Here is a 15,060-nt window from a genome sequence, read left to right on the forward strand (position 1 = left end):
ATCATCGAATCAAACAACGATTTTCCCTCATCAACGAGTCCAGAATGGCTGCAAGCTCCCAACACACTGATTAATGTTATTGGAGTAGGCGAAACACCTTGTTTCACCATCTCATGAAACGTCGCAAGCGCCTTTGACCCGAGCCCGTGCATGCATAGCTTTAAATGAGTAATTTGGTTCCAATCGGTTCTAACCGATTGGAACCGAACCAAGAACCGATTGGAACCGAACCAAACCGATAACCGAGTAGACACCTTAATTTTGGAACCAAACCGAACCGATAACTGAATTTGTCGGTTATCGATTAACTAAGAAATGTGATATTCGGTTAGGTCATCGGTTAACCGACTAACAGATGACCGAATTACCTGCCCTAGATGTTAGGTTCCATTTCTTTAGAGATATTGTTGAAAAAGGTGAGGTTTTATTGCATAAGGTACATACTGATAAGAATCCTGCTAACATGGGCACTAAATGTTTACCTGTGGAAAAATTGCTTTCTTGCATTAAAAGGTTGTATTTTGATTGTGGTTAGCATGTGCATATGCATGTTCCGGGGGAAGACCTTGATGATTCATTGAGCCTTGGCTTAATTGAGATCACAAGACAACTAAAGTCCTACAAGACTAATTGGCTTGCCATCTGGTGTCTTGTTAGGCAACCTGGCCTTATCTCTTGACTAATGAGCTTAAAAACCTCTTTGGTGTCTTGAGGGGGCCTTGTAGGCTGTGATGAAAACAACAGTAGACTTAGGCTCTCCCCATATGCTCCCAAAAGTAGTCCAAGGTGGAGAATGTTGAATATTGTGGACTCTTTTTGGATGATTGGATCAATATAATAATTGTATTGGGTCAGTACCAATTAATTAATGTTTGGCCCAAGTCATTAATAAGTTTGGCCCGATTTTTTGCAAGCCTGTTACTTATTTGGTGGCACGGATGCATGCCACGTAGCAGCTCCACAAGGATCATGCCTCAAGGCGTTGGATTAATGTGTGAGTTTGTTTTGAGTCTCTTGACTCTCGGTTACAGTTATTCTATTCCAGAACCTTCTCTCTCTCTCTCTTGCGCTTTGCTCCGCCTTCTCTCTAGTCTCTCTCTAAGATTCCGGCCTTGTTCGCCGGTCATCTTCTCCAATCTCTCATTTTCACCGATGATACTTGGTTCTAAAGAGGTTCATCGGTTTAGATCTTGAGTGAAGTGAGACCTGGTGTATTCCTTCTCAGATATAGGGTTTAGTCCAACTTTTGTGTTGGATCTAGTTGTGATTGGAGGTTTCTTCGGAGGTTCTTGTGTTGCGAAGCTGTGTTCCAAGAGTTTGGTGTTGATCCTTGTGTAAGGAGGCTACATTGGCTTGTACTCTGTGAAACTGAGGTTTCTGGTCTCTGAGCTCAGTTCAATGGTTTCTTACTTTGTGACTTGTGGTAGAAGTGTGTGGAGAGGTCCTTGGCCTAGTGCAGTCACTGTTGTAACCTGAGCCATATCCTTACTATTCTTGCTTGGTTGTTTAGTCTTCTTTCTGTTGTTTAGATCCTTAGGGATCTTGTCTCTATTACTAATACTTCTACTTAGTGTGCAGGAGCTTAATCAGATCAAGCTTGAGGGTCTAGCCTGATGGAAGGCTTGACCAGTAGCTAGGGTTTCTGATTTGTAACCTCTATACTTAGAGTATTAGTAATCTTGTAATCTTGTTAGTGATCGCTTTGTACTTGGCTTGTAACTTTTGAGATTAGTCATCTCAGATCTCAATCAATAAAAGAGGTCCCGGTAATTAGTGAATCCCGAGTGATCTGATCCCTACAGTATTATTTTTTGATTTATTTTTATTTAAGATAACTGTTCTTATTGTCTTTCTTTCAATTCTTCAAAAAAAATTAATAATACTCTACAAAATCCATTTGCTTTATTAGTTTACTACAACGAATATTGTGATATATGCAATATCTTAACAATTTTAGAAATTTGACTGTCGAGATAAATAATAAAATGAATTATATTTCATGTTTATTTGGATAGAATACTTATCAATTATTCAAATTATAAAATACAGTATAAATAGATGTAATACATTTAAATTTAGTATGCTAGCTATACTAAATTATCATGTGATATGTAAAATAGTACTCTATTTTTTTCATATGGTAATACACAACTAATCTATATAATTATTATATTTGTAAAATAATTTGATTTTTTTTCTTCGATCTCAACTCACGCATATTTTCTTTATTTGTGTATCGTATTTTAACTAACTCACACTCTTTGATCATTAGTCACTGATGTCTTCTTTGTCATTTATTTTACTCCACTTATATTATAAATCAAAATTGTATAAAATCGTTTGTTGAATTTGAAATATTTTCATTTTTTAGGAAGGAATAAATTATTAATTTAGAGTGAGACATGATTTAGATTTTTGTTTTGTAAATCTTTCTATTGTTTTGAATTCTTATTTTCTATAGTTTCATTGATATTAGTATTCATAATATGAAAATCTTATGTCCCATGCATAGCATGAGTATTAACACTAGTTACAATAAATGTGCAACTATGGCATACCACCATTTCTAGCCAATCATTCCTAGCAATAATATGTCCCTCAAAAAATTACAATAAATGTGCAACTAAGGCATACCACCATTCCTAGCAATAATATGTCCCTAAAAAATTACAATAAATGCACTTGAAGGGATTGATTTCTCTTCGACTATTAGTCGTGCTAAGTTTGATGAACTTAACACGCGTTTGTTCAGCAAGTGTGTGGATATAGTGGAGATGTGCCTGCACAATGCAGCGATGGAGAAGAGCAACATCCATGATGTGGTGCTGGTTGGGGGGTCGAGTAGAATTCCCAAGGTTCACTAGCTGTTGCAGAGCTTTTTTGATGGGAAGGAGTTGTGCAAGAGGATTAATCCAGATGAAACTATGGCATATGGTGTTGATGCTCTGGCTGCCAAGCTGAGTGGCGAAGGCAATGGCAAGGTGCAGAATCTGGTTCTTTCGGACGTTACTTCTCTATCCCTTGGTATTGAAACTCATGGAGGTTTAATGGCTTGTATTATTTCGAGGAATACACCTATCCCAACCAGGAGAATGAAATGTGGTTTCTGGACAGGGTGCAACTTTCAGACCGGTGTGACTATTAAGGTGTATGAGGGCGAAAGAAGCCATGCATCAGAGAACAACTTGCTTGGGGTACTCTATGCTAAAGGCATTCCACCACTGCCCAGAAGTGTTGAAATCATGTATACCTTCGACATTGATGAGAATGGCATCATGACCGTGTTAGCTGAAGTAAAGGGTACTAGAGTGATGAACAACATCACCATCACCGTCACCATCACCATCACTAACTAGTACAGGTTGTCCAAGGTAGAAATTGATAATATGATTATGGATGCTAGGAAGTATCATTTTAACGACAAAATGATGATTCCACGACAAAATAATATGTCTAGGAATAGTGGTATGGTGTTAATTTAAGAGGTGTTGTAATTTTTAATCTATGTCTAAGAGTCAAAATGATGATTTCACGACAAAATTTTCAGTCTAATATATGTTGAAATGTTAGCCTTACATCACAAAGGTATATGTACCGGCAAAAGATGCATAAGTTGAATCTTGCTACAGCTTGGCAATCATCGGGTCGAAAATGGACTGGAGCTCCTTCATCTTGTTTTCAAAATCATCAGCCTTTGCATGTGTATTTAAATCCGGCCACCATATAAAAGACTGAAATGCACTTCCACCTTCTCCACGTCTACTTGTGAGAGCCTAGCTGCACATAAAAGGGTGTTCCTCGTCTTGTAGACGTAGCCCTCGAAGGCATTCTTTGCATCCACATTCCTCTTATGCTCCTCGTCCTGCTGCTTGTACTTCCTAGCATCCATAATCATTTTATCAATTTCTACATTGGACAACATGGACTTATTAGTGATGGTGATATTGTTCATCACTCTAGTCCCCACCCATTACTTTTGCTGACATGGTCATGATGCCATTCTCATCAATGTCGAAGGTATACATGATTTCAACACTTCCAGCCAGTGGTGGAATGCCTTCGACATAGAGTACCCCAAGCAGGAGAACCTCACCGATCTTCTCCAACAAATGAAATGCCAACAGAGTGAGAGAATCTCAGCTCGACGATCTTACAAATGAAATGGCCGTGGAGAACTAATTACCAACAAAGTGAGAAAAACAGAGTGAGAGGAGGATTCAGGGTTTTCAGATTTTTGAGAAATTTGAGAAGTATATTTGTTCCAAAACCACGCGGTGAGGTTTTAGCCCGCGGTTTTTTATGTTCCAAAACCGGGCGGTAAGATTTTAGCCAATGTATTGCATTAACTTCACAAAATCGGGCGGTGAGATTTTAGCCCGCAGTTTTCCAAAAGTATTGTAAATTGTAATTTCACAAAATACTCTCATATCGTCATGAGGTGTGCACACGGTTCAAAAACCACCGGTTCCGGTTTGGAACCGGCGGTTCACGGTTCAACATTTTCATGAACCTGAACCGGCCCGGCAGGGTCCTTGGCGGTTTTGGTTCCGGTTCAAAAAACCGCCGGTTTCCGGCGAAAACCACCGGTTCCGAGCCGGTTCGGCGGTTTGAAATTTTTTTATTTTTTTATTTTTTCTTCTTCTTGTTGTTTATTTATCTATGAAATTTGCGTAAAAAAAATCAAACAAATACGAATTCACGATGAAAAGTGCAATTTTATTGATATACATTACAAGTTACAAGTTACAACAATTACAAATTTACAATTCACTAAAGACTTGAAGTTTTTAACTTTAACAATAAATTTAAATACAACGAGACTACAACGAAATTATTTACAAATTACAAAAACAGACCTGATGTTTTGAAAAAAAAAAATTAATAAGTATATACTCTTGGTCAGCGAATGAGATGTTTCTACTTAACTAAATTGAGGACACCCTTAGCAATCTATAAGTATATAAAAGGGGAGTTTTGGGGGTATTTAGGGAAATAAATAGAATTTTGCATTTGTGCGTTTGTGGTCAATTTATATTCTATCTAGCTCAGCTGTTGGATAAAGTGATTTTAATTGTTTGCGGTCCGAAATGAAAGTGCAAGATAACTATACAAGTGTTTTAGTTTCTTTTTGTTTTTTGTTCACTTAGTAAGTTTTGTAGTTTTAGGTGAGGCGGTCGTCTTTAAAGATGACAAATAAGTTCTATTGAAGAGTGACGAATTGTGAAGAATTGAAGGATTATGTAGCTTATAAAGAAGTTTTTTATATTATGTGATTTGTTTCAAATTTATTATGCTTCAATGTTGATTTGTATAGATTTTTGATTCTCATATAACTAAAATTGTTACTCATATTGTTCATTGTTAATATTAATTCTAATTTTATTTAATTAATTTTAAATTAAAAATTAATATTTTAAAAATATATTAATCTGTATACTAGTTCAATATTAAATGTTGAGTTTAGTTTAACAATCAACAATTATGGTAGAATTGTCAAAAGTTTCCCTCACTGTTAGAAAATAAATTATGGTAATTAGTGGGAGGCAAATATAGTTTTCATTCACTTATAAGCAGTGGAGATCAATTCACGACAATTTTTGCGGTCTATACACTTAAATGTTGATAATAACGTTCATTCTTGCTACATCTTGGCAATAATCGGGTTGAAAATTCTCTCGAGCTCCTTCATCATGTATTCAAAATCATCCGCCTTTGCATGTTTTGTTAGAATCGTAGCTCTAATTCGACTCAAGCAAAGAACAAGAATTAAAGCACTCAAGAAAATTACGTGGTTCAGCTAGATCAGCCTACGTCCACGGAGAAGATCAATGGAGTTTTATTGAACAAGATGAAGGGAAGGTGAATCATTCTACAAGATGATACGCTCTCAACAATCACTCTAGCAAGAGCTATCCTATCAATCTTGAATGTGTGTGTTTACAACAAGAGATCAACTAACTATATATGTGAGCTGGCAACCGATTCTTCATGCTCTCTCGGTTACTCCCAAAAGTTAGTCCCAACGGCTACTTCTGGAACATTCCCAGCTCAAAGCTGCTGCCTTCCCGAGCCTAACTCAACTCCTAGCTCGATGATCCTTTTTCTTGTTTGCATGGACACAATCCACATGTTTATATGACTCCAACCACTGTCTAAAACAATTAAATACATGTTCCATCCAAATTCTTGTCCTGGCTGTCTGGATTAGATCTAATATCTGCAAGCACCATAAATTGTGCTAGCAAATTTTGAGCACAATTTATAATTGCTAGAAAAAAGCAACCAAATATGCAAGTACAATTACTTTTCGGTGATTGCGACCAAACATACTTTTTCTAGCACCGCGTACTCGCAAATTAGCAAGCATAATTAATTTGCTCGAAGTAGTTATTGCAAAATTATTTCACCTATTGCATTTTGCTCGAAATTCTTCCAGATATAGCAAGCACAACATGTGCTTGAAAATTTGTGCTTGCAATCAAGCTTTTTTTTTTTTTTTAGAGTAGAAGAAACCAAAAATTACATAAGTGAACGAGATACTCCCGCAATCATCCCCCAGTGTGCTTCTTCCAGTTGTTGCGGGTCTATATCAATCGAACTATTAACTCCCCCTTGCATTTACCCTTCATTGCCTTCGTTCCAATCGGATGACATCGCGGCACTTGGCCCACCTCCTCGCTTGAACATTGGCCTGTGTCGGTGTGCTTTGTGTGTTTCGGGGGCGGGTCTTGAAGTCGCCTCTATGCCAGTCGCTCACCTCTGTCGATGTGATGAACCTTTGATATTAAGGCGTAACAGAAATGTTTGTTGTTGTTCATGTGATAGATTTGAAAAGCTAATTTCAAATTTTCTGTGTCACATGATCCACTAGCCCAATGCTTTTTCCCGTTGTTGTAAATGGCACAAAACTTTTGAATTCCATGGATCACTCATACAAAACAAGCCCAAAGCTTCTTGTACATCGGTAGTGGAAAACCATCAGAACGAATCGAATTTTACGCCTCAGAAACTATCAGCCAAATCTACCATCATAAAACTATTTCATATACTCCCCCTATTAAGTATCAACTCTTGTGGTCAGTGTGGCTAAATTAATTTTCATTCACTTAAAGCAGTCAAAAAGATCATTTCACGATATTTTTTCAGTCTAAGACACTGAAATGTTGGCCTCACTTCAACAAGGTATCTATACCAGCAAAAGGGAAACAAAACAAACAATATGATCCTGCCAGTCTACTTCTCTAAAGTCCAAATCACCGAGCATTCTTCTTGCTACATCTTGTCCATAATCGGGTCGAAAATGGTCTTGAGCTCCATCATCTTGTCTTCAAAATCATCAGCCTCTGCATGCTTATTTAACTCCAACCACTGTATAAAGGACTCAAAAGCATCTTCCATCTTATTCTTGTCTGCTCGTCTGAGCCTGGCTGCACCTCTGATTGTGTTTCTCGTGCTGTAAGCATAGTCCTCCACAACATTCTTTGCCTTAACATTATTCTTATGCTCCTCGTCCTCCTGCTTGTACTTCTCAGCATCCATAATCATATTCTCAATTTCTACATTGGACAGCCTGCCATTATCGTTCGTTATGGTGATGCTCTTCTTCAGTCCAGTACCCGTTACCTCAGATGACACAGTCATGATACCATTCACGTCAATGTCGAAGCACTCGTTGATTTTTGCAACACCTCTGGGCGCTGCTGGAATGCCTTCGAGATTGAATTGCCCAAGCAGATTGTTGTCTGATGCCCTGCTTCTTTCGCCCTCATACACCTTAATCATCACACTGGTCTGATTGTCGTACACTGTGTGGAAACTTTGTGTTCTCCTAGTTGGGATAGTTGTATTCCTTGGAATAATTACACTCATGATATCTCCATCACAATGAACACCAAGGGACAAAGGAGTAACATCCAAAACAACCAGATTTTGCACGGTGTTATCGCCGTCACCACTCAGCTTGGCAGCTAGCACAGCAGCACCAAATGCCACAGCTTCATCTGGATTATTACTCTTGCACAAATCTTTTCCATTAAACAAGTTCTGCAACAGCTGCTGGATCTTGGGAATTCTACTTGACCCCCCAACCAACACCACTTCATGGATGCTGCTCTTCTCCATCTTTGCATCTTGCAAGCACATCTCCACCTGCTCCACACACTTGCTGAATAAACCCGTGTTAAGTTCATCGAATTTAGCCCGAGTAATAGTAGAAAAGAAATCAATTCCCTCAAACAATGCTTCAATCTCAATAGTGGTTTGGAAAGTAGAAGAAAGGATCCTCTTTGCTCTTTCACAGGCCGTCCTCAATCTCCTAACACCTCTTGGGCTTCCACTTATATCCTTACCATACTTGCACTTGAACTCTTTTATGAAGTGATTCACCATCCGGTTGTCCAAGTCTTGACCTCCAAGATGAGTATCACCGGCAACAGCCTTCACTTTTATGGTGCCCGCCTCAATTGTCGCTAGAGACACATCAAACGTGCCACCACCAAGGTCAAAAAGGAGCACATTCTTTGTCTCAGAACTAGTATCCCCTTCATCCAGACCATATGCAATGGCTGCAGCGGTAGGCTCATTGATGATCCTCATAATGTTAAGACCGGCAATAGTTCCAGCATCTTTGGTCGCCCGACGCTGAGAGTCGTTGAAATAAGCAGGCACGGTCACGACAGCATCCTTGACGGTGGATCCAAGATATGCCTCAGAGATATCCTTCATCTTAGAGAGCACCATTGAAGAGATCTCCTCGGCTGAAAACTGTTTCTCCTCGCCTTTGTAGTTCACCGTGATCATAGGCTTGTCGGCAACATCGGGTATGACCTTGAATGGCCATAACTTCATGTCACTCTGAACTGTTGGGTCACTGAATTTGCGGCCAATCAACCTCTTTGCATCTGCTTAACACCGTGTAAGAAATTATTAATCTAGTTACTTAGAGTTGCGATAGCGAGAGAAGAGATACAACTGCTTGAGTGGCTTAGTAGTGTCTCACGCATTACCATAAAAGTAAGAACTCGTAATCATTATTCAGTTTCGATTAAAAAAAAAGATTCTCTCAACATCACACACATAACACGAAACACAGCAAGACACGAAAATTTGAAGAGAAAAGTCACCGAAAACAGTGTTAATAGGATTTCTAGCGGCTTGATTGTGACGAGACGCTCAGTGTCGGTGAAAGCCACATAAGACGGCGTGGTGCGGTTGCCCTGATCGTTTACTATTATCTCAATTCGGTCGTGCCTCCACACTGCCACGCACGAATATGTCGTCCCCAAATCAATCCCAATCGCTCGTCCTTCGCCCTTTCTCGCCATCAATAAAGCCACACAGTGCTACAACTCAAACAATATACACAGATTATAAAAGCTAATGCTCCAAATGCTTGTCTAAAACGTGAAAATTTCAATAAGGAACTGCGATGCACGGTACATAAAGGGGAGAAAATGAAACGACGTACCTTGAAAAACAAACCCTAATCCGAAACTATCAGCCAATCGAAATGTATGAGCAAAAAGTAAGTCTCAAGTACTTCCCGCCATCACCTTTGTCTCTCTCTATCTAGCTAATAAAATATTTGGGATAATTTCATCCCAATAGACTTATTTGGGTAATTTCATCCCAATAGATTTTTAATTTAAACAAATTTCCAAATAAAAGAAAAATATAATACTCCATTCGTTCCATAAAAATATATGCACTTTCTGTTTTCGTCCGTCCCACAAAAATATGTGCATTTCATTTTTAGAAAATTATATTAATTTAATAATGTAGGTCTCACTATCCACTAACACAACTTTAACTACCATTCTTTTCCTCTCTCTTACTTTATTATACTATTCTCCTCATCTCTCTTACTTTACCGAATGTATCTTGGTTCTCGTACCATATCCATTGCTAATATTTTTATGAGATGGAGGGAGTACTACGTACTAGTTACTACTACTCCCTCCGTCCCACATAACAGTATGCACTCTAAATTTTTTGTCCGTCCTACAAGAAGACGCACTTTCTAATTTTGGAAATTATTTTCTCTCTAATAAGATGTGACTCATTCTCCACTAAGAATACTTTAATTACTTTTTCTTTCTATCTCTCTTTTACTTTACCAATTCAATACTAAAACTCGTGGATAATCAAAAGTGCATACTCTTGTGGAACGGAGAAGTATTATGCATGTAAAAAAAACTGTAGATTTTGGTCATAAATATATGGGCGAAATACGAAGTTGGTCTAGAACATTCACTTTTCGAAAAGTTAGTCCTAAACAAATGAAATCGTCCTCGGATCGGTCCTTTTTTTACGGTTTTCGTAAAAAACTACTCCCTCTGCACCGGAATAGGAATCCTATTTAGTTATGGTACGAGTTTTAAGAAATGTAAAGAAAAATGGTTTGAATAAGTTAGTAAAATATGAGTCTCACTTATATAGTATATTAGTTTTATAACAAAATGTGAGTGAAATAAGTGGGTGGAATATAGTGCCTACTTATCATTTATAGTAAATGTGAAATATATAACTCTTATGATGGAACGGACTGAAATACCAAAACAAAACTCTTATTGTGAGACGGATGGAGTAATAGCCTGATGATTAGTGAAAGAGAAAGAGCATAGTCTTCTTTTGCTAAGTTCTTTTTTAAAAGTATCTTGTAGGAAATTTTTTACCAAAATAAGAAAATTGTGCATATTTATTGGGAATAAAAGAAGCATAGTCTTTTCTTGCTAGAAATTTTTTTACCAAAACTCTAAGGCGTCAAGTAAATTTTAAGAAAAAAAGAGTCGGATTAATGAATTAACAAATCTGCAGGCAGACTATTTAAAATATGACTCTGTCGAATTAAAAATAAAGCAGATGTGTCTCATGTTTGAGCTCCGAAGGGTGAGCCCATGCAAAAACTTAGTATATCCCACCAAACTCAGTCTGCCGTCACTCCTCAACCAATCTCTCAGCATCGAATACGCGCTAGCCCCAACGTTCAGCTCCTGCATCCACCCGAGTTCCATTAGCTACGATGGAACAGGGATCACCAAAGGCGACACAGACAACATTTAAGTTAGTTGATGACAAGATACGTACCCGGGCTAACTCCTCTACTGATATAGCGCGGTTACCCTCCTCTTCAAAATGCTCGAAAGCCGTGGAAGCAATTTGCTCCCATCTCTCTAGGGCCTCCAGTTGGTAAGTGCTGATTGCAGCTGCACAGAACTCTTCAAACTCCATCTTTCTATAAGATAATGGAGCCATCTGAATTAACAGAAGATAATTAGCTTATTTAGTGTCATAAAGTTAAGTACTTGTGATGTGTTAAATATGTATCTAGGACTCGGCTAGCTAACCGCGTGGAGGATATCCGGGACCCTAGATGCCTTCATGGCATCAGTAGCATTACGTGCAAGAGCCTGCAAAACGATTACCATGTTAATATGGGCACGCATGATTCAGAAATTCAGGGACAGGAGGTTAAGCTCGATGACCTTTTTGAAGTTATCGAGAGAGACTCTTCCATCCTCACTAGGCTCTAAAAGCAAGAACTGTGCTCTGAGGTAGACCAACTCCTCCTCACTCAATGCCTTTGAGAGAGCCTATATATATAAGATAATTAATACAGTACTTCCTACGTCCCAATGTATTGGAGATTTACGAAGTCCTTGGCACATGAAGAAACAGATGGCCAATGCACGTCCTCAAAGTATGGCTCAGCTCTCAAAACCGAACGAAATATTCCAGACTCCGTTCTTGCCCGAAATGGTCTACTTCCACAAAGCAAAATATAGGTAATGACAACAATACTCCTGTGGTCAGTGTGAGGCAAAATTAGTTTTATTCACTTCAAGCAGTCAAAAAGATCATTTCACGTATTTCTTCAGACTACTACACTGAAATGGCCTAACTTTAACAAGGTATCCATACCAGCAAAAGGGAACAAAACAAACTACATGATCCTGCTAATCTACTTCTTTAAAGTCTAAATCGACACGCTTTCATCTTGCTAAATCTTGGCAATAATCGGGTCGAAAATGGTCTTGAGCTCCATCATCTTGTCTTCAAAATCATCAGCCTCTGCATGCTTATTTAACTCCAACCACTGTATAAAGGACTCAAAAGCATCTTCCATCTTATTCTTGTCTGCTCGTCTGAGCCTGGCTGCACCTCTGATGGTGTCCCTCGTGTTGTAGGCGTAGTCCTCCACGGCATTCTTCGCCTCCACATTCTTCCTATGCTCCTCGTCCTCCTGCTTGTACTTCTTGGCATTCATAATCATATTCTCAACTTCTTCCTTGGACAGCCTGCCATTGTCGTTAGTGATGGTGATGCTCTTCTTCACTCTAGTCCCCGTTACTTCCGCTGACACAGTCATGATACCATTCACGTCAATGTCGAAGCACTCGTTGATTTTTGCAACACCTCTGGGCGCTGCTGGAATGCCTTCGAGATTGAATTGCCCAAGCAGATTGTTGTAAAATGCCCTGCTTCTTTCGCCCTCATACACCTTAATCATCACACTGGTCTGATTGTCGTACGCTGTGTGGAAACTTTGTGTTCTCCTAGTTGGGATAGTTGTATTCCTCGGAATAATTACACTCATGATATCTCCATCACAATGAACACCAAGGGACAAAGGAGTAACATCCAAAACAACCAGATTCTGCACGGTGTCATTGCCATCACCACTCAACTTGGCAGCTAGCACAGCAGCACCATATGCCACAGCTTCATCTGGATTGATGCTATTGCACAGCTCCTTTCCATTGAACAAGTTCTGCAACAGCTGCTGAACCTTGGGAATTCTACTCGACCCCCCAACCAACACCACGTCATGGATGCTGCTCTTCTCCATCTCTGCATCTTGCAAGCACATCTCTACATGCTCCACACACATGCTGAATAAATCCATGTTAAGTTCATCAAATTTAGCACGACTGATAGTTGTAAAGAAATCAATCCCCTCAAACAATGCTTCGATCTCAATTGTGGTTTGGAAAGTGGATGAAAGGATTCTCTTCGCCCTTTCACAAGCGGTCCTCAATCTCCTAATAGCTCTTGGGCTTCTACTTATATCCTTACCATTCTTACGCCTGAACTCTTTTATGAAGTGATTCACCATCCTATTGTCTAAGTCCTGACCTCCAAGATGAGTATCACCAGCAATAGCCTTCACCTCTATTACGCCCGCCTTAATTGTCACCAGAGACGCATCGAACGTGCCACCACCAAGGTCAAAAATGAGCACATTTTTTGTAACAAAAGTAGCCCCTTCAACCAGACCGTATGCAATGGCTGCAGCTGTAGGCTCATTGATGATCCTTATAATGTTAAGGCCGGCAATAGCTCCAGCATCCTTGGTCGCCTTGCGCTGAGAGTCGTTAAAATAAGCAGGCACAGTCACGACAGCATCCTTGACAGTTGATCCAAGATATGTCTCTGAGATACCCTTCATCTTGGAGAGCACCATTGAAGAGATCTCCTCAGCTGAAAACTGTTTCTCCTCCCCTTTGTAATTTACCACGATCATAGGCTTGTTGGAAGTGTTGGGTATGACCTTGAATGGCCAGAATGTCATGTCGATCTGAACCGTTGGGTCACTGAATTTGCAGCCAATTAACCTCTTTGCATCTGTGTAACATATAATTCGAGTAGTTAGAGACTTGGAGTGTATAATCAATATTCATCTCCTCTGATGGAGCTTGATTGGTATAGTGGCATCTGCTCCAACCACATTTTACAGTAATTAGTCCTCTCCACACTTCATCGACAGTCTATCCTAATTCCTAATATAGACTTGATAAGAAAACTACGTTCTCATACATACACAAATCCAAATTGATTAACATTATTAATTATAAGTAATAAGGAAATTAGTAACAATAATGACACACACATAACACAAAAAATTGAAATCCTAACAATAATCAGAGAGCACAAAACTCACCGAAAACAGTGTTGATAGGATTACTGGCGGCTTGATTGTTGGCAGCGTCGCCAACGAGACGCTCAGTGTCGGTGAAAGCCACGTAAGACGGTGTGGTGCGGTTGCCCTGATCGTTTACTATTACCTCAATGCGGTCGTGCCTCCACACCGCCACACACGAATATGTCGTCCCCAAATCGATTCCGATTGCCCGTCTCGCCATTCTACAACTCAAGCAATACAATCATTATCAAAACTGATGCTCCGAAAATGAAGTGTTTTTGAAAGGGGAGAGAATGAAACGACGTACCTCGATAAGAAACCCTAATCTGAAACGATCAGCCAATTCAAAATGTATTAGCAAAGGAAGAGTATAAGTATCCCGCCATCACCTTTGTCTCTTTATATATTGCTAACAAAAATACTAAAAGGCATCGAAAATTCGAAATTGCAAGTATAGATATCCCTATAAATTAGTCCAAATAATCTAAATAAACTTCAAATTCGGTAGGTGACTTCCCATGTCAGTTACAATTAATGTAGACAGTATTTTTTTTATCACACTTGGCACAGCTAAATTTACATGGCTTTCTATTCTAGTTGCAACAAATTTAAAAAATTATCTAAATGATTTCTAATGTTTTATCACTTTATGGTTGCACACTAGGAATAAAAATTTTCAAAAATATATTATTTGGATTAGGTTGGGAAATAAAACATGGAATTAATATAAAGTTTATGATATTTTACACCATTTTTAAAGTTAATACTAGAAAATATCATAATTAGGCTAAAGCTCGTGATTTTAGAGAGCAATATTACTAAATTTATATCATAAGTTTATAAAACATGTATAATGTACATACATAGCATGCTACTATTTGTTTGGATTATTTGGGCTAATTTCATCCCAATCGACAATTCAGATTGTTAATTTAACCAAATTTCTAAAGTAGAGAAAATATAAAACATATTATGCATATAAAAAAAGTGTAGATTTTATGTAATCACGTATACTACTCCTACAACATACTAGTAAATGTAGATCGAGTTTATTAATAGTAATTTAATTATCATAATTACAACATGAGCTGCATGCTTAGCTTGTTTGATTTGCTTGACTTGATATGACAAATTCTTCT

At 38.6% G+C, this 15,060-nt stretch overlaps 2 protein-coding genes and 1 pseudogene across 2 annotated transcripts; 1 reads left to right on the top strand and 2 right to left on the bottom strand.

Moving 5' to 3' along the window:
- Positions 1-2,924: 2,924 nt before the first annotated feature.
- Positions 2,925-3,356, top strand: LOC125195282 (heat shock 70 kDa protein-like). Its single transcript, XM_048093457.1, has one exon. The coding sequence runs from the start codon at positions 2,925-2,927 to the stop codon at positions 3,354-3,356; it is 432 nt and encodes a 143-aa protein (XP_047949414.1).
- A 3,758-nt stretch (positions 3,357-7,114) lies between these two features.
- LOC125197397 lies at positions 7,115-9,518 on the bottom strand (annotated as a pseudogene).
- A 2,349-nt stretch (positions 9,519-11,867) lies between these two features.
- LOC125197398 (heat shock cognate 70 kDa protein 2-like) lies at positions 11,868-14,363 on the bottom strand. Its single transcript, XM_048096135.1, has 3 exons — positions 14,229-14,363; positions 13,940-14,142; positions 11,868-13,623 (listed from the first exon to the last, which is right to left on the bottom strand). The coding sequence occupies exons 2-3, from the start codon at positions 14,139-14,141 to the stop codon at positions 11,999-12,001; spliced, it is 1,827 nt and encodes a 608-aa protein (XP_047952092.1). The 5' UTR covers position 14,142; positions 14,229-14,363; the 3' UTR covers positions 11,868-11,998.
- Between the last annotated feature and the right edge of the window lie 697 nt (positions 14,364-15,060).

The sequence above is a fragment of the Salvia hispanica genome, chromosome 6 (assembly GCF_023119035.1).
Source record: "Salvia hispanica cultivar TCC Black 2014 chromosome 6, UniMelb_Shisp_WGS_1.0, whole genome shotgun sequence".
NCBI classification, from domain to species: domain Eukaryota; kingdom Viridiplantae; phylum Streptophyta; class Magnoliopsida; order Lamiales; family Lamiaceae; genus Salvia; species Salvia hispanica.